Source organism: Pelodiscus sinensis, chromosome 2, assembly GCF_049634645.1.
Source record: "Pelodiscus sinensis isolate JC-2024 chromosome 2, ASM4963464v1, whole genome shotgun sequence".
NCBI lineage: Eukaryota > Metazoa > Chordata > Testudines > Trionychidae > Pelodiscus > Pelodiscus sinensis.
The window spans coordinates 108,164,374-108,190,539 of NC_134712.1; the positions used below are offsets into that span (position 1 = coordinate 108,164,374).

Genomic DNA, 26,166 nt, shown 5'->3' on the forward strand with positions numbered 1-26,166 from the left:
AGTCAATGTTGGAAGAAACGTTATCTTTATTTTGTACATCAATAAGAAGGGGGGCTAGGGAAGGGTAAGTAGAAGGAGGTGAGGGAGGAATGGGGTACGAGCCCCCGATGGGGAGGACTGGGCTGGCTCTGCGGGCTTCTGGGGGTGGAAGCTCTCCTGCAGCCCCCCAATTACTCCCTCTCCCCAGATGGCAGCCTGCGGCAAGTGCAGCCGTGCTGATGGCCGAGTGGTGTGATGTGCCCAGTGTGGGCACTCAGGGCACTCCAAGCCAGAACTTCTTTGCAAGCGGGGCACCCCTTAGAACTGTGTGTCCGGGGTGGGGGTCGGGACCCTTTAAGCGCAGCCCTCGGCTAGCCTGAGACAGCATCTCCATGCTCTAAGTCCTCCTTTTATGCCCTGCCGGCACTGCTTCCGGCCATCCTTAAGCCCTGTTCAGAGTCCACTCAATGTGGACTTGCTAGTTCGAACTAGCAAAACGCTAGTTCGAACTAGTTTTTAGTTCTAGATGCGTTAGTTCGAACTAGCGCTGTAGTGTAGACGTACCCTAACAGATTTATTAGGGCATAAGCTTTCATGGGATTTTGGAAAGACAAGGTACTTACCTTAGTCTTCACCTTAGTGGCTGAAAGCTTCACATTCAAAAGACCCTCGCTCCCAGCCTGCTCAAGGAACAAGAGTTCTGAGGTTGCTCTCTGAACTGGATCTCTTGTATGGTTTTAAACATTATTGTCCAGTAGGGTTACAGTGCTTCAACTGGGGGCTCTAACATATTGGCATGTGTCAGGAGATAAGGTTGTTCCAGAGTCTGATTCAATTTAGAAATTGCTTCAAAACTTTCTTCTTCAAAGAAAAACAAAAGGGAGGGGAGGGGGCGGGGAGACCCTACATACATGAGGAATACAAATTATAAAATAATAATCAAATATTTTTAAAAATAAAAAACAAAAACTATGCCCTAATCAGAAGTGCCAGATATGACATGAAGTCCATTATGGACTTCAGTATTGCAATTTATGAGCAGCAATATAAAATGCTGCGATAAATAGGAGACCTTTAGTATTGCATCCTGACAAACAAATAAAGCATGGGCTAATTTACATATGGAATCCCAAAACCCCCTCTATGGTAATGGTTATACTGCAAATCTAGTGGCAGAACTCTGCTAATTGAGTAAATCCACTCTAATCTGGCCACTGTTTGACATATACAATTTAGTCCATTTGAAGGAATACTTAAATGAAAAGATTAAATCTTCGTGAATGCATGGGCAGTTCTGGCATATTGTGGGTGCTACTGGAGAACAAACACAGCAATAATGAGTATTTGTTCAGAGCTACAGAACATATTAGCAAGTTTCCACGTGTAAAGAAAATGGTGATTCTGATTGTAACCTATTAAATATTCTGAAATTTTAGTCTTTGAATTTTATGTGAAATGCAGACTGTAGTTGCCTTATGTTTCTGCTTGCTGCATCAACAACATCTGTGCTTTACCTTAACACGCAGAACAAGGAGTGTTTTTTCTTCTGCGTGTCTTATAGACCATGTGCCCTCAGCATTATGTTTGCAGCTGCTGTCTCTATCGCATAATGCACTGAAGAGAAGGTTGTATTTTGTTTCCAAAAACACCTGTTGCCTAGAAAACCTCACATACCTGATTGATCAGGATGGTAATATGAGAGTGAGCTCATAAGGGACATTATATTATGTTAAAGAAATAAGGGATTTAATGCAATGAGTTTCATGTTGATTGCTGTAAGAACTATGTGTTTTGTGTTTCTGATGAAAGGAAGGGTACAGCTACATCTGATGTCTGTTGCAGTGCCCCACTCCTATTTTTTCTTAGCTTACTATGGGGTGAATAGCCTTTGGAAAGAGAACAAAATACAAAAGAGAACTGATAAGTAATTTTCATAAGCTCTGGTGAACATAACAGTGCAGTGGATTTCAGAAAGATTAATTCACTAAAAGAAGAGTTTGGTTCAATCAAATTAGTAGTGCTGTAGTGTGGTTTTGAATTCTAATGTTAGCATGACTAGTGATGATTATTTTGGGAGGTCAGCTGCATTAAAATAGCTAACCACATTAAAAATCAAAAGCAAGGATTTTTGCATAGCTTATTGAAAACAACCTATACTAAACATTTACGGCCAGGTCTTTGACCTTTCTGTGCCCTTGTGGTGATGCAAATTGGCCACAAAACTGGTGTAACTGGCTATGTGGGTACTTCCCAGGTGGTGTATAGCTGGGGAAGCCAACTCTACTCCATGCCCCACAGAGTACATCCACACAGCAATGTTATTTCGAAATAAGTGACATTATTCTGAAATAACATAGTCCGTGTCTACCCTACAAGCAGTTATTTCAACATAATATCAAAATAATGTTGAGCTGAAGGACTTCTTACTCCCGACACCTCAGAGTCCCTGACCTATTGAGGCTGCTCTGACTTGCTGTGTGCTGCTCACATTTTTCACAGACAGTGCTAATGTGCTATGCTTTAAAGCAGTTAATGTTGACGTGACATATCTGCTGTTACCTTGATCTGTCCTGGGTTGTTGCTTCCTGGTTGCTGGATTCAACTTGGTATACTTTCACATTTGACTTCAGTGTGTCTTTATATCATTTCTATTGCTCACCATGAAAACAGGTTCCTTGCACTAGATGGCCATAAAATATGGGCTTGAGTACTCTCAAATTGGCAGTATCATGAGAAGATTAATGCAGCTGAGCTTTTATGAGCATCCAAATACTTTCTTTTTGGATGCCAGACATCCAGATACGTTCTTTTTCTTCCTGTTGGTAGCTACTGTAAACAAAATGGGTAATAATCTACATCTCTCCTGACATGCATTTTACTGAAAGATATAACGGAGGGTCCAACAGACTCTCCAGGGCCTTGGACAAGTCTGAGGTGAGGGGTGAGGGTCTCAGGCAGAAGGGGTGGGTCTCTGACTAGTCTCCCCCAGACAGCCTCAGTGCTGCCTGGGGTATGCCGGGCCTCCCCCATGTAGCCCTCAGTGCTGCCTGGGGTATGCCGGGCCTCCCCCATGTAGCCCTCAGTGCTGCCTGGGGTATGCCGGGCCTCCCCCATGTAGCCCTCAGTGCTGCCTGGGGTATGCCGGGCCTCCCCCATGTAGCCCTCAGTGCTGCCTGGAGCGCACTTCCTGTGGCTCTGGTAGTGATTTAAAGGGCTTCTGTAGTAACTGTATCAGCAGCCAGGAGCTCCAGGTCCCTTTCAATCGCTAGGCTACTGCTCCTTTTCCTCCACCTCCTTTCCCTCTTGTTGGAATGTCTGGATAGAACATTCTCTATACTCAAATCATCTGTCCATTACAGTGAGTGGTGTAGAAGTAGACAATGGACTGTCATGGTCATGACTTTTCAACAGGATCTTCTTTCTGTGATGGGCAGAAAACACTGTTACAATTGATATTGTTTAATTTAACCACGCACCGTCAAGCTCATTATTTGGCTGATTCCGCTTTAACAAGGCAATGTGCTTACAGGGCAGCAGAACTCACATGTGTATTCTCATGTTGATCTTGCTGTGTGGTTTCAGGCATTGTGCTACAAGTTAAGTCAGGGCTCAAAGTGGAGAATGATGTCAGTATACCCAATGAGAAGCGTGCAGCGGGGCTGTCTCTGCAGTTCTGTGATAAGTATTTTCAGCTGTTGAAAGCAAACACTAAATAGAACGGTTTTCAGGGTAGGGAAACAACAGAGCAAAAGAAAAAATACTGAAGCAAAAATATTTTGAAAATATCCAAAATACGTTTTCATAAAATAAAGTAAAAATACTCTTAATGTGATATGTGGAAAATATACAGGTTGAACTTTTCTCATCTGGCACTCTCTGGTCCAGCAACATTGATAGTCTGGCAGGATTTTAGTTGTCTGGATGGCCACTTATAGAGATGGCCAAGTTTCCTGCAGTCCCATAAAGTTTGTTTACAGCCACCCATCCTGGCTCTCTGGGTTCTGTGCTGTGATTTACTCCTAAATGTCTTCTAAGAATCCAGTAGGCAGTGGAAGTGTTGGTAATGCTGATAGACCATATTGACCTCACGTGGTTTGGCAAATTCTCTGGTGTAGCACTGGTCAGGTCCTGAGGGTGCTAAGAGTCCTAAGGAAGTTCAACCTGTATTTTAAAAAAACAGAAATTCACAAAGTTAAGGTTGCTTTCGTAATACTAATGTAGTTGTAATGCATACTGTATACCAGTACCATAAAATATTTCATAATATAAATGTGAATCTTAGGCTGTGTCCAGATTCAGGGTTTTTTTCGAAAAAAACCTTTATTCGAAAAAACTTCACCTGCGTCTAGACTGCAGCTGCGTTCTTTCGAAATTAAATCGAAAGAACGCGGCTTTTCTTTCGACGGCGGTAAACCTCATTTCACAGGGAAGAACGCCTTTTTTCGAAAGTGCTCTTTCGAAAAAAGGCGTTCTTGAATGCCAACAGGGCTTTTTAGAAAGAGAGCATCCAGACTCACTCGCTGCTTTCTTTCGAAAAAGCGGCTTGCTTTTTCAAAAGTACTGCTTGCAGTCTAGACGCTCCTTTTCGAAAGAGGCTTGCTGTCCAGACATAGCCTCAGTGTATTACTGGTTAAGAAGATAGGAAATACAATATGCAATATGTGTGCAATGTGGTCAAATTACCAATGCAATACCTAGGACTATCCTTATGAATTCCAGTGCCCTACACAGCCTAAGCACCTGCAACCCCACAACCTCTGCTGGGGAGCAGGGCAGCAATTCTGTGAGACGGCTAGGGGCTGTGCTCAGAGCTGTTGGAGTAGGACAAGGAGACTGGTTGGGAAACAGGCCTAAAGGGGAGGGGTGTAGCCCACCAGAGCTGTGGGCTTGAGGGATTGGGGCTGCTGCAACTGGGAGGTGGAACATAGGCCCACTGCAGCCTTTGAGACTGCTTGAGGGAAGAAGTAAAGTTAAACTTTCTTGTCTTTTCTTAAAAAGATGCTCCAACGAATTTATAATCTTTTCCCCCTGTGCTTGTACAGCACCTCGCATAGTGGGGTCTTGGTCTATGATCAGGGCCCCTCGGCACTATGGTAAAATGAATAATAAGTCCTGAGAGGCTGCCATAACTTAGACAGCCCCAAGACTAACTCATCCTTTCCACCTCAGAGTAGCCCAAGATTGGGAGAGTACAAAGGTGAGTTAAAGCTGATATTGCCACTCATCGTTCTTGGCTGGGAGTTCTGTGCCTGTCATAGTGCTAGTAGGCTGCTATAGAGCTCTCACCAAAATAGAAATCTGCTCTGACCCCACAGAAAAAGTGAAGGAGAACGACAGAATCAGTAGTACCTGTTCTTCTCATTTGGGTGTCCCCCTCCATATCAAGCTATAATTGCACCATTGAATCTAGCCTACAGTGAAGGAGAAGGTATTTGTGATAGGTTCAGTTACAGAGATCACCTTGAGACTATTACTTGATGGGTTGATCATACCACTGAACCTGACTGTCTGCCTTCCCACACACTGTCCTGCTGGGCCAGAAGCTCTGGTCTCCCCCAGCGATGGCACAGAGTTTGAGAATAGTTCAGGTCTGGGAAGGCTCAGTCACAGGGACTTGACATGGCAGCCAGGTGCACAGCCCCAGTGGAACCAGAAACCCAGATAAATCCATCCTGCTCTGCATAAAAGTTTTATACAGAGTAAACTCATAAGTTGTTCGCCCCGTTAGTCAATGAAAGAGAGATATGCACAGCTGTTGTTCCTCTGGGTAACAGTTATTTACACTGAGTTTAATAATAAACAAAAGTGATTTTATTAAGTATAAAAAGTAGGATTTAAGTGATAAAACCGATTAAAATAAGTTCCTAAGCTAAATAAAAAATAAAACATGCCAACTAAGAGTAATATTCTAAGAAACTTGTTATATGCAATTTCTTATCTTAAAAGTAATTCTAGTCACTTTTTCTCACAAGCTAGGCAACCTCCTAGCTTGGGTTTGAGCCTTCCCCCTTGTTCATTCTTAGATGCTTCCTTCAGATCTCTTAGGTGGTAACTAGGGGATACCTTAATGTCTGGCCTGCCAACTCCCCTGCTGTTTTGTTCCCTAACTATAAATAGATTTTGCCCCAGGAATCCTTTATGTTCAGCTTCAGCCCCCTCACATCCACATGGAAAAGTACCTCATCCAAAATGGGTTCCAGCATCAGGTGACCTGGCCACATGCCATACTCCATGCTTACAGGAAGAACAAGACTATTCACATATTATTGTCTTCAGTTCCTTGAATACTGCTAATGACCTTCACTAGCCCATCTAGATATATAAATGGTTTCTTACTTCATATTTTTAACTTCAGATACTTAAATGATATATGCACACAAATAGAATATACACATTCAGAGGATTACAAGTTCTCCAATGACGAGAGCTTGTAATCCCCTGAATATGTATACATGCCACATTTTGCATTAAATATATTCAAATTGGGCATATTCATGTTAAAAAAACATATTTCCATAAAAATATGGGGGCACAATGTCAAAGCATTATTTTTTCATCTCAGAGCTGCAGTGCCACTGAGCCCAGTTTTTCAAATTCAGAATAATATCTTCCATAGTGTTCATTTTTAAAGCTTTGCAGCTGATGCTAAATAGCGGTTCCCCTCTTTCAAGCTTGATTAGAATTATTTGTTGTTACAGGCTCTGAACAAGATTTTTTGTTACTTTTCAATCTCTCCAGAAACCATGTGCTCTGTGTCCTGAACAACTGCCCTCCATCCCTTTTCTTTAATTTTTTTAGTTGGTGGCTGCAACTGTTTGAGCTGCACAGAAATACTGGGTTTAGAAACGGGGGGTTATTCATTGCAGTCAGCAGAAATGCAAACAATGAGTTCAGAATATGGCTCTTCAGTCACTTTCTAGTAAAAAGGAGTTAAGTGAATAATGAGCATTAACAAGGCACAAGAGAAACTGATGTGCAGTTTCAATGTTTTTTTAAACAAGATGAGAGGGATGTTGCAGGAGTGGGGGAGCGACTAGTGTTCTAAATGTGTATTTGCCTCTCATTATGCAGATCGAAGCATATTATCAGTGTATCCAGTTTCATGAACACTGGAGAGTTAATTTAGATAGAACAATCCTTTTGGTGCAAACTTCTGTTACTATATGACATCCATAAATTAAACTATGTCACTTTACTGTCAATCTGAACTATATTTATGCATACACACAGAGTCCATTGAGTAATCAGTAATGCAAGGCTTTATTTATTGGTTTGTTTATTTACAAATTTAATTTCACATTTCTCCCCAACTCCTGGAAGTGCAGTAAAATAGTTTGGTGCGGCACCTTGAAGTCATTAGTTAAGGCTGAAATCTTTTTATAGCCTCCTATTTAAAGAATGATCACAGGGCAAATTCTCTCTCCGTTATATCACTGTGAACCTGGAAGAAATCAATGTAATTCAATGGAGTAACTTTGGATTTATATCTAATATAAATGAGGGCAGAATTTAATCTCGTGAGTTTTTCTTACAACAGTTATTATAACAGGAACCAAAGGTGGCTGCCAAAGCTTTATATTTAATACCTTTCATTGTTACTAATACTAAAAATTAAATCAGAACCAAAAATATTCAAATATGATGCCTCAAAGTCGAGACCTAGGTTCATATTTAAATATCTAGGACAGGTCTACACTACAAACTTGCATTGAAACAGTTGCAATGCAGTAATGATTCTGGTGAAGACACTCTAAGCTGATGTGATAAAGCTCTACCACTGGCTTCATAACTCCACCTGTGTGACACATGATAGCTGTGTTGATGGTAGAAGCTCTCTCAGGGCATGACTATACTAGGAAATTTCAAAATAACTTATTTCAAAATAATAACTTCCAAAATAATTCTTTTGAAATAGCATTAGGGGTGTGCCCCCTGCTTGCTACGCTCGCTAACCCCCTCTGTCCGGCACAGCCAGATCGTGGCCTCTCCTCCTACCTTACCCATGCCGCAGCAGGAGGGGGATTGCCACCAACCCTTTCTGCAGTCAGATAAGGACTGGACTGCGGGGTCTGCCCCAGGATTGGGGCCAGGGACAAGATGCTGTGGACAGATGGGGGCTGGGCCCTGATTGGGGCCTTGTAGACCCGGCTTCATTTTAAACAAAGTAAAATATTATGCCCAACACAAAAAATGTTTCAACATTGTCTTTATTTATGGCAGGGGTGGGGAACCATTTTGAATTCAGGGGCCACTGATGCACAGAAAAATCGGTTGGGGACCACATGAGTGAGAAAGGGAAAAAAAGCTCATTCCCCTAGTGCTCCAGCCCCATCATGGAGGAGGGACAGGACTGAGATTGAAGGCCTCAGGCCAGATTAACTCTTCTGGAGTTCCAGGGTTAGTGGATTTTGTGGGCCCCCTAGACTCTGGGGTGGGGCCAAAAATGAAGGATTCAGTGTGTGGGACAGGGCTGCCAGTGAGTGGAATAGGGATGGGGGTGCAGGATCTGAGCAGGAGGTGGAGTGCAGGAGGAACTGAGCGTGCGACGTGTGGATGAGAGGTAGGGTGCAGGAGCAGGGGTAGGGTGTCTGGCCAGGAGGAGGGGACAGGAGCGGGCTGGGGGCAGGATATCTGGGCAGGGGATAGAAGACAGGAGTGTGCTGAGGGTGCAGGGTCTCAGTGGGGGAGAAGGAGGCTGAGTGAGGGGTTGGAGGTGCAGGGTCTGGGCATGAGGGTGTGGGAAGGCACTTACTGGTCTGCTGGTCCCAGGCTCAGCCTCCTGCTGATCCCATTAGCTGGAATCTGGCCAATGGGAGAGCAGGGAAAGGCTCCAGACTATGTGCTTCCACGCAGCTCTTTCTCCAGCCCTGGAGTGGGTGCACTTCTTCCCCACGCAGCAAGGCTTGGGGCTTTCTCTCTCTCCCTGCCCCTTGTGCAGTGGGAAGCCAGTACTGGTGCTGCAACCACTCAGGGGAGGAGGGAGGGCGAGGCTGCAGTGCCAGGCAAAAGGACCACTCAAGCCAGTGCTACTGGGTGCCTTCTTGCTCACCTTGCAGAAGTGCCACTCGTTGCTGAGGCTCCGCCCATGGCTGAGCAGGAGGATCCTGGATATATGTGGGCGGAACTGAAAAAGGTGCAGCAAAGGCTGTCAGACTCATCCAGAGCTGGGATGAGGGATGCAATAGCATAGTCCAGACGTGGCCAACCTGTGGCTCGCGAGCCGCATGCGGCTCTTCTCCCCCCGCCCCCACCCGCCCACCCGTCAGTGCGGCTCGTAATGCCACCCCTACGCCCTGTGGACACGGCCCATGCCTCCCGGCTCCCCTGTGCTCACCGGGGCAAGGGAGCCGTCCGGATCAAAATGGCAGATCCAATATGGCAGATGCTGACGGGAGTCTGCTGAGGCCAAAAAGCCTTAAAAAGACTTCTTAAAGGGCCAGTCCTTTTTCTCTCCTCAACTTTTTGCCCCGGCTCTTTGCGCTGGATCCAGTTGGATCTTGGCTCTTCGTCCAGAATGGGTTGGCCACCCCTGGTGTAGTCAATTAAATGAGTAAATGATAGGCAGCTGCTTATCAGTTAACGTTATTGGCTACATGCAACCCCTCTTGCCCCCCATGTGGCTCTGCAAGTTCATTTTTTAGTGGACTGGATGAACCGGGCTCATGCTGGGTCCTGGCAGCACCTCCAGTTGCAGCTCTGCATTAGGGAATTCAGGAGATGGCGTGCAGGCAGGCTGGCTCAGTCCCAGCTCATGCCAGGTCCCGGCATCAACCTAGCTCCAGCTCCCCATCCACTATTAATGCAAAGCCACAGCCAACATTTTTGATGACCACATGATTAATGAATTACACGCTTCTTAATATCACTAGCTGGGGTACCAGTGATGATGACATGGGGTAACTGGATAGGAAGTCTATCACCATCCTCATAGAGAGCTCCAATGACTGTTTCTTCCAGCTTTGTTTCTAATGCTGTAAGTATTCACAATGTAAGAGAAACAACACAGGAAACTAGTTTACTGTGCTTATTCTGACATGTATTGATTTTTTTACTGTTTCATTTATATTATATATATATTTATTACGACTCACTGTTTCAGCGGGTGCTTCATCAATTTCCTCTTCTTCATTAACTCTAAGTAGCCACCTGAAGGAAGAACTTGTGTTTTGTGCTAGGTACACATTGCATTCTAGATTAATCCCAGGCTACAGAGGGTTGACCAGGGCCTGAAAGGTTTCTAAGGTAATGGCTGGTGAGGGATTCCATAGCAGCACACCTCTTGTGGAAGCCATGCTGTCAGGAAATGAGAACCACAGATTCATAGGCTTGGAAAGGACATTGAGAGGGTGTCTAGTCCAGCCCCCTACACCTAGGGCAGGAATATGTATTATCTAGATACTGTAGTTAGAAGCAGATTCTTTCCGCAGTGAATCTCACGAAAGGCTCCTCTATACCTAACCTATTTTGAACTATTTTGATAGTTAATCAGCGTTCAAACCCATGGGCCATATGAGCAGTTCCATAATCTATCCCACACACAGCTGCTGGCATGTGAGTACCTGTGGCCCGGGGCGGGGGGATCCATACTCTCCCCGTAAGTCCAGCTCCTCCTCCAGTACCACCCCATCTCTTTCTGCCCCTGCTCCATCTCCCCCCCATCACACCCATTCCCTCAAATCCCTTCTCCTGAGGAATGTGGCTTTGGAGATTATTGGGGGGCTGGCACGGGGTGGCAGCAGAGATCAAGCCCCCAGCACTCACTGTGGTGTTGAACGACACAGCAGCCTCTCCTCTGCCTCACTGTCATCTCCCAGGCCCGCCCGGTCACTCTGTTTCACCACAGTGATGAGAAGTGGAGACCCCAGCCCCAGCGCTGCCTGGCTTGGGAGACGGTGGTTGACTGGAGCATGTGAGTGCAAGGGGAGCCTGATCTCTGCTGCCATCTCCAGCCCGCCCACGTCCCTGTGGGCCAATCTGAGTATGGGGGACCATTCCGTCCGTAGGATGGTTGGGGTGGCTGTTGTGGGGCTCCCTAAAGTGTGGGGCCTGGGGCTGCACTGAACTTCCTATGGATGGGCCAGGTCTGCAAATGCATCCCCCTCCCCTGGCCTCCAGGGATGGGCTGGCAGCAGTGCTGACAGAGCAGCTGACAGCCATTCTGGCACTACCAGTGGTGACAGCGGGGCTCCCTGGAGGAGTTAAATTGCCAGAGGGCAGCAGGTGGGGCGGGGTAACTCATGGTGGGGGGAAGTGTGCAGGCCAGCAGGTGGAACTGGGAGATGTGTGGGGAGGGTGAAACATGCAGAGACACTCCTCCCCAGAACTCTGCCAGAGGAGGATGCCTGCTGGCCCATTAGGAGGATTTGAGGACTGACACTGGCCTAAGATGTTAAGAACAAATCACGTCAACTAATCTGATTGTTTGCCCCAAAACAAAGCGAATATCCCTTCCCCTGCCTCCCACTTCCTTCCCCCTCAAAGCCTAAGAAAAGGGATGGACTTACCATTCCCTAAGGCCATGTCTACACTACAGAATTGAACTGTTCCTACCTGGATTGATGGTAGAGAAGTGGTTCAAGCTCAAATGGTTCAGTGTGACCCTGTCAGTTCATACTGTGAACCAGTGCAGCTTTGTGCTGCGTCCACTGTTCTAAACAGTTCCATTGCTGAATCCTCTCTAGGCATCTCCCCCACAGTTCCTGGCACCACTCCCGGAGCAGTGGATTCAGGGAGATATCGAAAAGCCTGTGGTGAGCAAACATATGAAAGGCCATCCCGGGTCAGACCACTAGTCCAGTATTCTCTTTTCTGGCAGTGACCGGTGCCAAATGCTTCAGAGTGAATGAACAGAAAAGGACAGTTACTGAGAGATCCATTCTCTATCATATAGTCCCAGCGTCTGGCAGTCAGAGTCTTAGGGACACCCAGAACATAGCCACTGATAGACTTATTAGTCCTATCTTCTGATCCTTTTTATAACCCAGATATCGTTTTGGATTTCACAACATTTTCTGGCAACGAGTTCCTCAAACTGTCTTTATGTTGTGTGAAGTACTTCCTTTTGTTTGTTTTAAATCTTCTACCTATTCATTTCATCAGGTGACCCTGTACCTTGTGGTATGTGAAGGATAAACATTGCTTCCCTATTCACTTTCTCCACACTATTCATGATTTTATAGACTGCTGTCACATCTCCCCTAACTCATCTCTTTTCAAAGCTCAACACTCCCACTCTTCTTAATCTCTCCTTATAGGGAATCTGTTGCACACCCTCTTGTCATTTTTGTTGCCTGTCTTTTGTAGTTTTTCTGTTCTTATCTATATTTTTTTCAGATGGGGAGACTGGAAGCAGTTTTCAAAATGTGGGCATACCAGGGATTTATATGGTGGTATTATTGTATTTACTGTCTCCTTATCTATCACTTTCTAAATGGTTCCTAGCATTCTGCTGCTCCGTGTTAAGTGGATGCTTTCAGAGAATTATAGATGAGGACTCCAAGCTTTCTTTTTCGAGTGGTAACAGCTAGGCTGTGTCCAGACTCAGGGTTTTTTCGGGAAAAGTAGCCTTTTTCCGAAAGAACTTCACCTGCGTCTAGACTGCAGCTGCGTTCTTTTGAAATTAAATCGAAAGAATGCGGCTTTTCTTTCGACGACGGTAAACCTCATTGCACGAGGAAGAACGCCTTCTTTTGAAAGTGCTTCTTTCGAAAGAAGGCGTTCTTGAATGTAAATAGGGCTTCTTCGAAAGAGAGCATCCAGACTCACTGGGTGCTTTCTTTCGAAAAAGCGGCTTGCTCTTTCGAAAGTTCCGCGTGCAGTCTAGACGCTGTCTTTCGAAAGAGGCTCTTTCGAAAGTATCTTTCGAAAGAGCCTCTTTCGAAAGAGGCTTGCAGTCTAGACATAGCCCTAATGTAGACCCCATCATTGGGGTGCACTGTGGGAAAGTGATGTGAATCTCTGATTAGGGCAGTGGTCTCGATCTACACTGGCTCTAAGACAGTAATTCAGATTGTCTAAAAAGAAGTTTAATCTAAATTGTTCCTGAAACACGTTAACCATTTGGAGCACTTTTATTTGTGTACCTGGAATATTTTACAAGTTTACTAGAGGGATTAAACTGTTGTTAGAACAGTGCAATTCTCTAGAGAAGACCAGGCCTGATTTGGCTGAATATGGGAGAAAAGCCAACTCCTGACTCAAGACCCTCTCCTCAGAAGACGCTGTCACCAGATGCTGTGAAAACACATATCTGTTGTGAATGTACATAGCAATAACAGCCTTCACTGAAACTTGAATTTTAGTTAGCATCAGACCAAATATATACCTATGTGAAATTGTAGAGGGAGCTCCAAAACTGCTTAGCAGACACTTACACAGCATATAAGTAATGAGGTTTATTTCAAATCTCTAGTCAGCTGTTGTGCACAGAGCTAATTGTATGGTGTGGGAGCTAGGATGATAAAGGTATGCTGTTTTTCATAGTTCTCTCTGTAAGTCATTTACAAATTTGACACTGTCAATCTGGGTTTGACTAAAGATATTAACTGGTTAATGCACTAATTTCCCCTGCCTTTGACATTTGCATTTTCACATCAAAAGCTATGAATGGGACACATCCAGCCTACTTAATTAGCTTCATTAACACAGGTCCTACAATTGACAGGTAACTGGTTTTGCTGTTATATATATTCTGTAATTCCCACTCCTACTCACCTGATGAAGTCAGTTTTGCCTTTATATTTGTTAGTCTCTAAGGTGCCAAAGGACTACTCATTGTTTTTAAAGTTACAGACTAAGACACCTACCCCTTTGAGAATTTTACCATGCATGTATGCCATCTAGACTTAATTACTAGATGTCTCAACAAAAGATTTATTGGCATTGGAAAAGATTCAGAAAGGGGCAACAAAAATGATTAGGGGTTTGGAATTGGTCCCATATGAAGAGAGATTAAAAAGATTGGGACTTTTCAGTTTGGAAAAGATGATATTAAGGGGGGTTATGATAGAGGTCTGTAAAAGCGTGACTGGTGTGGTAAAAGTGAACAAGGAAGAGTTATTTACTTGTTCCCATAACCTAAGAACTAGGGGTCACCAAATAAAATTAATAGGTAGCAGGTTTAAAACAAACAAAAGGAAGTTTTTCTTCACGCAGCGCCCAACCTGTGGAACTCCTTGCCAGAGGATGTTGTAAAGACCAGGACTTTAACAGGGTTAAAATAAGAGCTAGATAAATTCATGGAGGTTAGGTCCACCAATGGCTATTTGCCAGGATGGGTAGGAATGGTGTCCCTAGCCTCTGTTTGTCAGTGACTGGAAATGGATGACAGGAGAGGGATCACATGATGATTACCTGTTCTGTTCACTCCCTGTGGGATAGCTGGCATTGGCCACTGTTGAAAGACAGAATACTGGGCTAGATGGACCTTTGGTCTGACCCAGTATGGCTGTTCTTATGTACTACATAATATATATGGGAAGGAGGGCAAACAAAATTTAGAAAGCTTCAGCTGATAAAAAATGCAGCTGCGTGTCTGCTCAGACACAAAATTACTGTAAACACATCATCCCCATAGTTACTATACTGACTGCTCATTGAATAAAGAGTCCAGTTCAAGCAGCAGCTTTCTGTAAAAAGAATTGTATCTGTATAGGTAAATAAATAGCTTGTCAGACCCATAGAGGTAGAGTCCTGAATTGATATAAAAGGTGCATCCTCATCCAATCACTCAACTGCAAAAATGGTCTGCAGATATAAAGCAGATATCCACAGGTTTTCAGGGCTCAACAGATAGGTGACAATGAAATATGTAAAATAGAGTTCCCAGGCTATGAGGTGAGTAAAAAAGAAAGTGTGGTGGTACCAGTGACATTGAATTCTGAATGTGAAGAAATGTCTAGGAGCGTTGCCTCACTGGGGTGTGTGGGATGAAATTAACACACCTCCAGAAATAGGATTGTGCCAGGAAAAGGAGAAAACAGTCACAATAATAAGGCCTTACAAACTTATACTATATTAACTGCAAAGGCTATGTTAATACAACCTTTTGGTCAAGATTTAACTATTCACGCCAGGAACAAGAGTGTTCTAGTCACCACTGTAACCTGTAGCATCTAAAACAAGTTTCATTCTTGGCATACAGTAATTACTCTGAAATCAGCAACGTTACACCACAGACATCAACTGGCTCACATAATATCTGATGATATTAGGTATGGAGTAAAAGGTAACATTCTTGTGTGCAATGTGTCTACTGTTACTATAACTTTGAACTTCCTGATTTGTCTTTATTTAAAATATGAGTCAAAAGTTTTATTCACATGTTAATTTCCATGTTTTATTTTTAGATGGGGGGGGGGGGGCGGGAACAGATAAATAAAGGAAAGACAATGGGGAAGAAGCAAAAAGACCAATATGTACATTTAAATTTGAATGTACAGGTGTTATGTTAATTTAACACATCCAACCTGTTTTTCATTTATTTATATTATTAATAATTTCTATTATCATAGTGCTTAAAAGCTGAATTCAGGAACCGAGACCCCATTGTACTAGGTGCCGTAAAATGGTCTCTCTACTGAAGAGCTTATAATCTAAGTATTAAGAAGAGACAACAGATGTTTGCAGGCAGATCAGCAGGGGAGTACAAGGAAACAATGAGACGAGTATTAGTCATCATGATATACAATGGTTTCAGCATACCAGCAGCCTAGTTATTGTCAAGTTTTTTGTAGGCTTGGTGGCAAAGGAGAGTTATAAAGAGGATTTTAAAGGAAGATAGTGAGATAGCTTTGTGGATGTTTACAGGAGCACCCCTCAATCATGAGGGATCACACAGGAAAAGCACAAGTATGCTTGTTTGAAAATGTAGCTGTATTTATGAACTATCATCTTCTGCACCTGTAGGGTTTCTGCTGATCTGCAGTTGAATATCAGATGGTACATTCAACACATTTTTTCTTGTTTGTGCATGTTCAAAACACTGAGGCACTAATGCTGAGCGCCTCCCATAAAGTGCTGAACTCCTCCACCTCCATTAACTTATGGTCAGTCTATACTGCTGCAAAGCATTAGACTACAAGCAGAAAGAGAGAATTAAGCCATAATACTTGGAGCTATCAACTGGTGGAAAGAAAGCTGTAGAGGGGAGCCAGGGCATAAAGAAGGCACAGAATAATTGTTAATTCTAAAAAGCTGATGCTAATGCTACTATTAACAATTATTGTTCTTCCAAGATTAAAGTTTAATTTCTTCCCTCCTCTTGTAGGCAGAAATGGTGCGTGCTGCTTTCCAAGCTCAGAGAGCCTTCCTGCTGCTAGTGTCTCAGTATCAAGAACCTCCAGAGGTAAGGAAATCCCTGTAACACTTTGGGAGGCAACATAGTAGGATGTGTGTGTGCATGTCTGAATAAATGGCAGCCCCCAAGCTCTCTTGGATTCACTGCTCTTTATTTAGGGGATGGTAAGGTATAAATGCTGTACTGACTTGTGTTGGGGATGGGCACAGTATATGTAGCAAAGCTAGATGTGGGTCCTCTTACATGAGTGCTGTTACAACCAGGGATGGGCAATAATTTTTGATGGAAGGGGACACACCAAGATTTTGGAATGTGGACAAGAGCCACACTCTTCCATGATATTAATGCAGAAGGAAGCCTGGAGTTAAGAGATTGGGGTGCAGGAGGTTGCGGGGGGTCTGGGAGGGAGTTTGGTGAAGCAGGCAGTTATAACTAGGGATGTTAAATATCGGTTAATAGAATAGTCGAGTAACCTCATGAATTCTTATTGGTTAGTCTGCTATTCTATAGTCCCGGAGCGGGGAGGGAAAGGGGGTGTGGCAGCCGCTGTATCAGAGGCAACAGTGCAGGGTGTCAAGCAGGAGCTGGTTCATGAGGGGAGCCAGGTTAAAAACTAGCTCCCCTTGTGGACTGGCTGCCTGTTGCCCAGTGTTTCTGCCTCTGATAAAGAGGCAGCAGTGTGGGGTGGCAGCAGCCCCTGTCTACGGTGGGTCTGACCTACCGGACCCAGCACAAGCCAGAACTGAGCTGGGCTGCTTCCCTGCCTCGCTCCTAATACACTTTAAATACAGAGCTGCAGCAGGAGTATTTTCTGGACCCAGTGTGAGCCTGAACTGAGGCTGGACTGTTGGCCAGCCTGCTAAAAAATTTACTGGCAAGGGTGGGGAGAGGGAAATGTGTGTACTCTATAGCATTAAACTATAAATTGTTGCTTATTGGTTAATTAACTATACTGTTACATCCCTAGTTATAACCTGGGGTATGGGACTGGGGTGCAGGAGGAGGTGCAGGGCTTTGGATCGTGACCTAGGGTAGGAAGGGATTGTGACCTGGGGCAAGGGATTAGGGTGCAGGGGTTTGAGTCGTGACCTAGGGCAGGGGATTGAAGTACAGGAAGAGGTGCAGGGGTTAGGGTTGTGACCTGAGGCAAGGTATTGGGGTGCAGGATTTGAGAGAGGATATGGGTAGGGTTACCAGATGGCTTCAAAAAAAATACCGGACACACTTGATCTCAGATGGGAAGTGGGGGAGGGGACCAGCAGAGTGGGGAGTGGGGCTGGCCAGGAGGAGGTGTGTGGGTGGGGGATGAACCGGCTGGCAGGAAGCAGGGCTGATCATGGCAGGGGGGTTGAGGGCAGTGGGGCTGGCCGGGGGAGATTGGGGGAGGGACCGGCCAGCGGGAAGCAGGGCTGGCCAGGAGGGGGTCGGGGGGAGCGGGGCTGGCTGGCAGGAAGCAGGGCTGTCTGGAAGAAGGTCGGGGGGAGTGGGGATGGCCGGAGGGGCAAGCGGGGGGAGAGAATCGACCGGCAGGGAGCAGGACTCAACCGGGTGCACGGAGATCCCGGGGTGCTGCCCTTCTCGTGCATGGTCCCGGTGAAGCACAAGTGAGTCTGACCCCGGGGATTCCCTCCTGCCCTGCCCTCCCCCCGCGTAGTTGTGTACTGCTTGGCTGGTAGACACACTCATGCAGCATGAGCATGTCTACCAGCCATGAAGTCTGCAACTACGTACTGATGCTCCTAATAATAATAAAACTTACCTAATTAGAAAATACCAGACATTTTATATGTCCAGTATTTTCTCAATTTGTTTCCCGGACAGAACCCTCAAATACCGGACTGTCTGGTTCAAAACCAGACACCTGGCAACCCTGGGTATGGGTTCAGGAGCTGGTATGGGTTCAGAGGGGGAGCAGAGGGTTTGGGTTATGTGGGGCAGCAGAAGCTTGGCGGGAGGGAGGGTTTGGGGTGCCAGGGGCAGGCTGTGGCCAGGAGACTTACCTGGGCAACTCTAGGCCAGCAACCCAGTGTGTTTCAGGCAGCATCCCTGCTTGCCCCAGCCCCACGCAGGCTGCAGGGGCCACGTGTGTTGGTGAATAAGAGCCTGAGGGCTTCAGACAGACAGCTCCCATTGGCCAGAAACTGGCCAGTGGAATTATGCTAGGGGAGGGGACAGTGCACGAAGTCTCTCCCCTTTCCTCCACCATGGCTGTGAAAGAGAAACGGCCCGGCAGCTGCTTTTCTGAGCAGCATGTGGGGGAAGGCAGGGAGTTTGCCTGAGGCTTCCCACTGCGTCTGTGGGCCGGATTTGGTGGTTTGGCAGGCTGGATCCAGCCTGCGTACCTTATTTTGCCCAGGCCTGATTTATACTCTTACACATATTACAGAACATTTTAAAATATTTTAGAGTGTTTTAAAAAATATCCCCTAGGGCAGGCATGTCCAAAGTCCGGCCCGCGGGCCAATTGTGGCCCGTGTTCCGGTTTAATACGGCCCCACAGGTAATTTGGCAATATCTATCTTTTAAGGCCCTCAACGAATCTATATGTATTGAGATGAATACATTGTAAAATCTTAGTTAATGTCCGTTGGTCTAAATCAGTTATAAATATATTTGGACACAACATGTATACTTGGTGTTATGTTCCTGTTCATATTTTTTGAACTTAAAAGTTGACAGACAACCTTTATTACCAATAATATGTAATGTACTTTACAATGTTCCTGACATATACTTCAGCTTCCTGGATTTTTTTTTCATCTGGCCTTCAGATATGAAAGGCAGAGTGATTTAACACCTGTTTAGATGTGTGATCCATGTGACGAAATGAAAAGTATGCCGTTTGCAATAAACTTTGCATAAAATAGTTAATTTGCATTTAATTTTAATGGTTCAATGAATGTCAGGCAAAATGGTCGGCCCTCACGCATGTTCACTTAATCAAATCTGGCCCTCTTTGAAAAAAGTTTGGACTCCCCTGCCCTAGGGCAAGCTTTTTGCAGCCCCTTCACCTATAAAGCAAAGTGCCTTAGTATCTATAAGTCTCATAGCACAGGCATAAGAGTAAGCCATAAAATCCTCCAAATGCCCTAAACCAGCTTTTTTTCTTATGCCTAAAAGTGTCACAGTACTAAAGGGACCTTTGGAGCTTCTGAAACTGGAAGTGAGTGCTGTGTATCTCTATGGAAAACTGGAAATCTCCTTTCCCCATGGAATAAAACTCCCATTTCTAGCCCTGCAGGAACACTAGATAACAGGCTTGAAAGTTACCACACTTAGATTTATCCAGCATCTCTCAGGTCCTTAACTCAATTTTTGTTTTTTGGAAAGTAAAATGAAAATGTACATTGCTCTGGGGTGGGGCTGGGGGGTTCAGAATTCAGGCTGTCCTGGGGAGAGAGGACTACCCCAACCCTCTTCACAGCAGCAGCTTGGGGCCATGTGAAAAGTGCCTCTTCAATGGGCACAGCCGGGGCAGAGGTGTATATCGCCTGGCTGGATCAGGTATGGAGTTGTCTGCCCCTGTGCTCCCTAGCCAGAGTGAGGAATGCAGCAAACTGCACTTTTCCTGGCTCCCTGAGGAAGGGGAAGAGCCAGCAATGTTTCCATACAAATTTTTTTTTTGGGGGGGGGGGGACCTTCAGCCATACAAATTGGTGCTGCAGCCTCAGCAGCGCGGGTTCCGCGCTGCGTGGGAGAAGGAGGGCTGCGCTCCCTCCTCCTCCCCACCCCGCTGGGGGGGAATGGAAGCACACTGTCCAGAAGCTTTCCCCACTGCCGGGGGTGTGAAGTCAGGTAAGTGTCCTCCCTCATGTCCAGATTCCCACACTCCAATCCCTCTCACTCATTCTCCTCCCCCTGCCAAGACCCTGCTCTTGTACCCTTCCTCCTGGCCACACACTACACCCTCCCTTGTTCCTGCTCCCTCCCTCTGGCCAGACACCCTACTCCCAGCCTGCTTCTGCACCCCACCTCCCACCCAAACCTCACAACCTCTCTCCTATCTGCACCCCACCTCCCTTCCAGATCCTGCACCCCATCCCTATATCCCACTCACTGGCAGCCCTGTCCCACATACTAAACACCTCATTTTTGTCCCTACCCCAGACTCTAAGGGGGTCCATAAAATCCACTAACTCTGGAACCCCAGAAAAGTAAATCTGGTTTACGGGAAGCCCTGAACCTCAGTCCTCCCCTTCTCTTCCCCTAACTCCTTGAGGCTGGGGCACCAGAGGGGTGAGATGTCTCAGTCGGAGCCACATCAGTGAGCATTGGGGATTTTGGGAGTTTTATTGCTTCATACTTGTGTGGGCCCCAACTAATTTTTCTGTGGGTCAGTAGCCTCCAACCCAAAAAGGTTCCCACCCCTGCCATAAATAAAGAAGACATTGAAACCTGTTGGGTTGAACATGAATTAATATTTTATTTTTATTTAAAATGAAGTTTGATTAAGCATTTTATCTTTCTCATGTTAATCTGTTTAATAATTTAAATTAAACCATTCTCCCTAGCTGCACCACTAGCAAAATGGCTTGGGTGTAATTATGTAATTAACAGTGAGATTCCATTAGCAACTGCTGGTCTGCTGAAAGGTTTACATTGGGCCAGGTGGTCCTCGGGCTAAAAAGTTTGAAAACCACTGAAATAGAGGCACCCCTAGCTTCATCTCTGGAAAGACTGTCCTGGGCTCCCTGATGCTTCACGAGAGCCCACGGAGAGATTGGGTCTGTTACCACAGCAGTGAAATCATTGTATCACTCTTGTGTGGATGATGGACAGACTCTTTGTGAGTCTTCCTCATCCACGCAGTTGATGATTTAAAAATTTTAAATGGTGTGTTAAGTTGTCATGTGAAAACGCTTGACATGTCCACAGAGAGGCAGAATGTATCATCTCTCTGCAGAGAGGGTTGTCATGACTTGTGTGTATGGGTGAACAGGCTCTTTGCTCCATGAAGAGGTGAGATGTTTTGACTTCCTGTTTCAAGTGATTTCTTTTTCTGTCTTTGGACTGCACGTTGCCTAGACCTGAATGGAGTTAGCTGTAACAACACATTTCTGAGTTATTCTGACACACAAAGTGAAACCTGTGCTAAAGACCCCATATCCAGTGAGAGAAAGTGCTGCTATCAGAAGTCAATTCAAAGTCTTTCCAATTTTCTTCAGAGATCATCTCTACCAGGCAGTGGGGTTTTTACTGTTTGGGCCCTTATATTTTTGAACTGGATCTTGGGTAATGTCAACAAATTGCTTTGAGCCCAATCCTAGCTTAAAGTTTACATTGGATCAGACCCTTTGTAAACAGGTTGGGAAGTGGTCTCATTTGGCAATTATTATTAGGTATTATTTAGATTATTTAGATGGCATTGCCATCATAGAATTGACATATACATTTCTCAGTAGCTTTACATATAACATACCCAGCCCCACTGACCTCATGGGAAATGTATCCATCAAGCAGTGGTGGTAAGGGTTCTCCACCCTGTACTTGTCATGGTTAGTTCAATATTGTCATTATGGCTTATGGAATCAGCAGTCACTTGATAGTTTTGCGGTAACTTAAAAAAAATGCAGTTGCTGTACAGCTCATTGGGGTTGTAAATTTCCATTAATCAGTTAACTAGTTAATGTTAGGTCACAGTGGGGCTGCCGCTGGCTCCCAGCCCCCTCCAGAGCAATCCCTGTGTGCAGCAGGTAGGGAGCTGCTCCAGCCCCCTTTGATTACCAGTTAATTGGAACCAGTAAGCATCATCCGTTAAGAGGACTAAGGAAGTCGTCCCGTGTCGGATAGTTCTGGATGATTCCTAGGCCCTGAGTCAAATGGGGCCACATCTACACTGCAAAGTAATAGGTCCTGAATCTCATCTTGAATCGAGGTTGGACCCCTAGTGCTGCAGTGTCATGGGACCCTCGGTCTGGGGCCTGGGTTAATGCAATTGCAGCATAGTTCCATGGGGGCGGGGACTCCTATGGTGCCCAAACCCATCCCTATTGGTAGAGGATGGTGGGAGGAATTCTTAGAGGAATCACATGACACCCTTTGCTTCCAGTCTTGTGTCCGTCTTAACCCATGAAGTGCAACCCCTAGGGGTGGGACTTCCTGTGGCAGACAGGTAGGGCCTAAGGGGTCAGGGGCCTAATTAGCAGTGTCAGGGGGCATGGCTAATGTGTCCCCATTTTTGGTTCAGAAAATATGGTCACCCATAGGCATGCAGAGAATGAAGAATCCATGGGCACTGTCTGTCCATGTCCTGAATCTTGTTTTGGCTTATTGCTCAATACATTGCATAATTCAGTAATCCCTCTGTGGGGTTCCTAGACACTAGTATGAACAAGAAAGGTTCTCCTGCCACTGACATTCTTGGATAGACAAATAAAAAAGATATCGCAGTTAGTACTTTTTAATGGCTTGGATGCTCCAAGGGGAAAGAGGCTGAGCCTTGACACATGCAAATTCCCAGCCAGACCTTTGATTTACAAAGCCCAGACCGAGAAGGCATCAGTCTGTGAACTGTTTCCCTCTTTGGCCCTGCTCTGAGGATAGATATGGGTCATTTTCACCAAGGCTGTGCAGGATCCCCTTTTGGACATGGCCTCAAACAGTCATTTGGCCTGCTTGCGAGGCCAGCCATGCACAAAGCTGCACAAACTCACAGGTAGATCAACCGTTTACAATAAATAAATTCCAAGTCATGGTGGTTATATCTCCATCTCTGACAGGAGTAAAGAATTGATTATTTGGGATTGCTGCTGTTTGCCTCTTTAGATACTTATGTGTCAGAATTATTTTCTGTGTGCTTTGCCAGTGAGAACTGTGGTTGCCTTTCCCTACATAGAACCATAACAACTTTCAAACACACCACAATGTTCTACCATCCTGACAAGCCCTAAAGGAGAAACTTGCTCATGGCCTGCATTAATTCTGTTTCATTTTTAAAAGCTTTTTATTGAAATCAAAGCCATACAGCTTATACAGATCACCTTAGCACACACTGGCAAGATACATTCAACTTGTGAATAAATTTGGACTTTCATTTTTTCTGACCTTGCACTTTTGTGAATAAGGGGGCAAGTATGCAACAGAACTGAGACTTATTTTTGTGAAGTATAAAGAAATAAATAAGCACACACCAGTCCCTGGTTAAAAGTATTTGTGCAAAATCATGCCAGTCTAGATGCAGCCCTCGTGTGGGGCTGCTGCCTGAAGCTAACTGAGCTCCGTGCTTAAAGGGAACCTACCCCCACCCCAGACAGATAGTTCTCAGGGTTCCCCACTTGTTTGTCTACCTTGATGAGGGACAGCAAAGCAGTCCTGCCTTGGAGTGCCCTGAGTGCCCGCACTCGGGACACCACAGCACTCTGCCACATGGAGCCAGAGCTGCCCCATGGCATGCCGGTGTGTCTCGTGGGGTCGTTGCCATCAGCCCGGCTGCACTTGCTGACGGCTGCCATCCAGGGGGTCCATTCGGGGGGCTGTCAGGATCCAGGAGGCCCTTAGGGAGAGCGTCCACCCCGAGGAGCCCTCAGAGCCTCCCCGGTCCTCCCCACCGGGGGCTCGTGCCCCATTCCTCCCTCATGTCCTTCCACTTGCCCCTCCCTAGCCCTCCTTCCTGATGTCAAATAAAAGACACGTATGTTCAAAAATAGAAACTGGGTTTATTGAACAAAACTAGGGGGGGTGAGGGGGATGTGCCCATAGTGGCCACCAGGGCTCCCTGAGAAGGGCTGGAGGCCCCTTAGTTCAAATTAAGTGTCTACACAGCACTTAATTCGAAATAGCTATTTCGAATTTGGTGTTAGTCCTTGTAGAATGAGGTTTACCAAATTCAAAATAAGTGCTCCACTATTTTGAATTTATTTCGAAATAGCGGTTTGGCTGTGTAGACGCTATTAAAGTTAATTCGAAATAACTACTGTTATTTCGAATTAACTTTGTAGTGTAGACATACCCTGAGTCTTCTGAGCCTCTTCCTGCAGTTTCCAGGCCATGATTCCTGGGACACTGACAGAAATGCCAACTGTTCTGCTCCCAAGCAGTACACCCCAGCTTACTCATTTCTCATTAGATTACAGCTCCACTTAACACTCATCAGTTATAAATTTAACAGAGAGCTGAGGTTTCAAGTAATGTGAAGGAGAAATATTGGAAACAAACCAGTTACATAGAAAATAAAATCATAACTTGCCTGCTAGAGCCTAAACTTTAATAAGAACATTAGAGCAAAAGTTCACCCCAAATCCATCCATCCATCCAATGTATGACAGGCAGGGTTGGCTGTGATAGCTCATGAAGCAAGCTCATTGTCATCTTACTTCCCAGGTGAAGAAAATTATGTGTCTTTCCCTTCATTCTCCTGATGTGTCAAACTAATTCATGGCCATAAACCAGACACCCTTCTATTGTGTTTTCCTTCTTGTGATGTCTTGTCACCTTTGTAATCTTGATTAGTTGGTGATTTCTTATGCATATAGATTTCACAAGAACAGCCACAGTGGGTCAGATCGATGGTCCATTTAGCCCAATATCCTATCTTCCAACAGTAGCCAGTACCAGATGCTTCAGAGAGAATGAACAGAGCACGGTAATTTACTAGTCATTTACCTGTCATCCAGGCCCAGCTACTGGCAGCCAGCAGTTTAGGGACAGGCAAAGTATGGGTTGCATCCCTGACTAACTTGGCTAACAGCCGTTGAAGGACCTACCTTCCAGGAACTTATCTAGTTCTTTTTTTAATCCATTTACACTTTGGTCTTCACACCATCCCCTGGCAACAAATTATGTGAAGTACTTCCTTTGTTTATTTTAAATATGTTGTCTGTTAATTTAATTGTTATGTGAAGGGGTAAATACCGTTTCCTTATTCATCTTCTCCATCACCATTCATGCTTTTGCAGACCTCTGTCACATCCCCCTTAGTCATCTCTTGTATAAATTGAACCGTCCCAGTGTTTTAATCTCTCTCCACAGAAGAGCCATTCCATGCCCCTCATCATTTTTGTTGCTTTTCTTTTTTACCAATTCCCAAACACCATTTTTGAGGGGCAGGGCAACCAGAACTGTATGTAGTATTCAAGATATGGATATACCATGGCCTCATATAGTGGCATTAAGATATTTTGTCTTGTTATCTATTCCTTCCCTAATGGTTCATAAAATTTGGTTGGTTTTTTGACCGATGCTGCATATTGAGGAGTTGTTTTCAAAGAAGCATTCCGAGATCTCTTTCTTGATTGATACAGCTAATTTAGACACCATCTTTTTCTACGTGTAGTTGGGATTATGTTTATGCATTACCTTGCATTTATCAACATTCAATTTCATCTACCATTTTGTTGCCCAGTCACCCAGTTTTGTGAAATCCTTTGTGACTCTTTGCAGTCGGTTCTGGACGTATCTATTTTCAGTCATTTTGTATCATTTGCAATATTTTCCACCTCACTGTTTACCCCTTTTTCAGATCATTTATGAATATGGTCCACTACAGTTCCTTGGAGACATCACTATTTATCTCTCACCAGTGTGAAAACTGATATTCTTCCCCTTTCTTTCTTATCTTTTAACTATTTATAGATCCATGATAGGACCTTCTCTCTTATCCCATGACTGTTTACATTGTTTAAGAGCCTTTGGTGAGGACCTTGTCAAATGCTTTCTGAAAGTACACTATATCCTCAGAAGCACCCATGTCCACATGTTTATTGGCCCCCTAAAAGAATTCTAATAAATTGATGAGGCATAATTTCCCTTTACAAAAGCTGTGTTCACTCTTACCAAACATATTGTGTTCATCAATGTATCTAATAAATCTGGTCTTTACTTTGCCTGGTTCTGAAGTTATTGGCCTATAATTGCCAGGATTGCCTGTGAAGAAATCAGTGTTACATTAGCTA

At 44.9% G+C, this 26,166-nt stretch overlaps 1 protein-coding gene across 1 annotated transcript in view; it reads left to right on the forward strand.

The window, feature by feature from the left end:
• Nucleotides 1–26,166, forward strand: part of CAP2 (cyclase associated actin cytoskeleton regulatory protein 2) — a 114,662-nt gene that overhangs the window by 21,909 nt on the left and 66,587 nt on the right. The window contains exon 4 of the mRNA XM_075921220.1: nucleotides 16,247–16,324. Coding sequence (XP_075777335.1) covers nucleotides 16,247–16,324 — 78 coding nt within the window. The remainder of the gene's footprint in view (nucleotides 1–16,246; nucleotides 16,325–26,166) is intronic.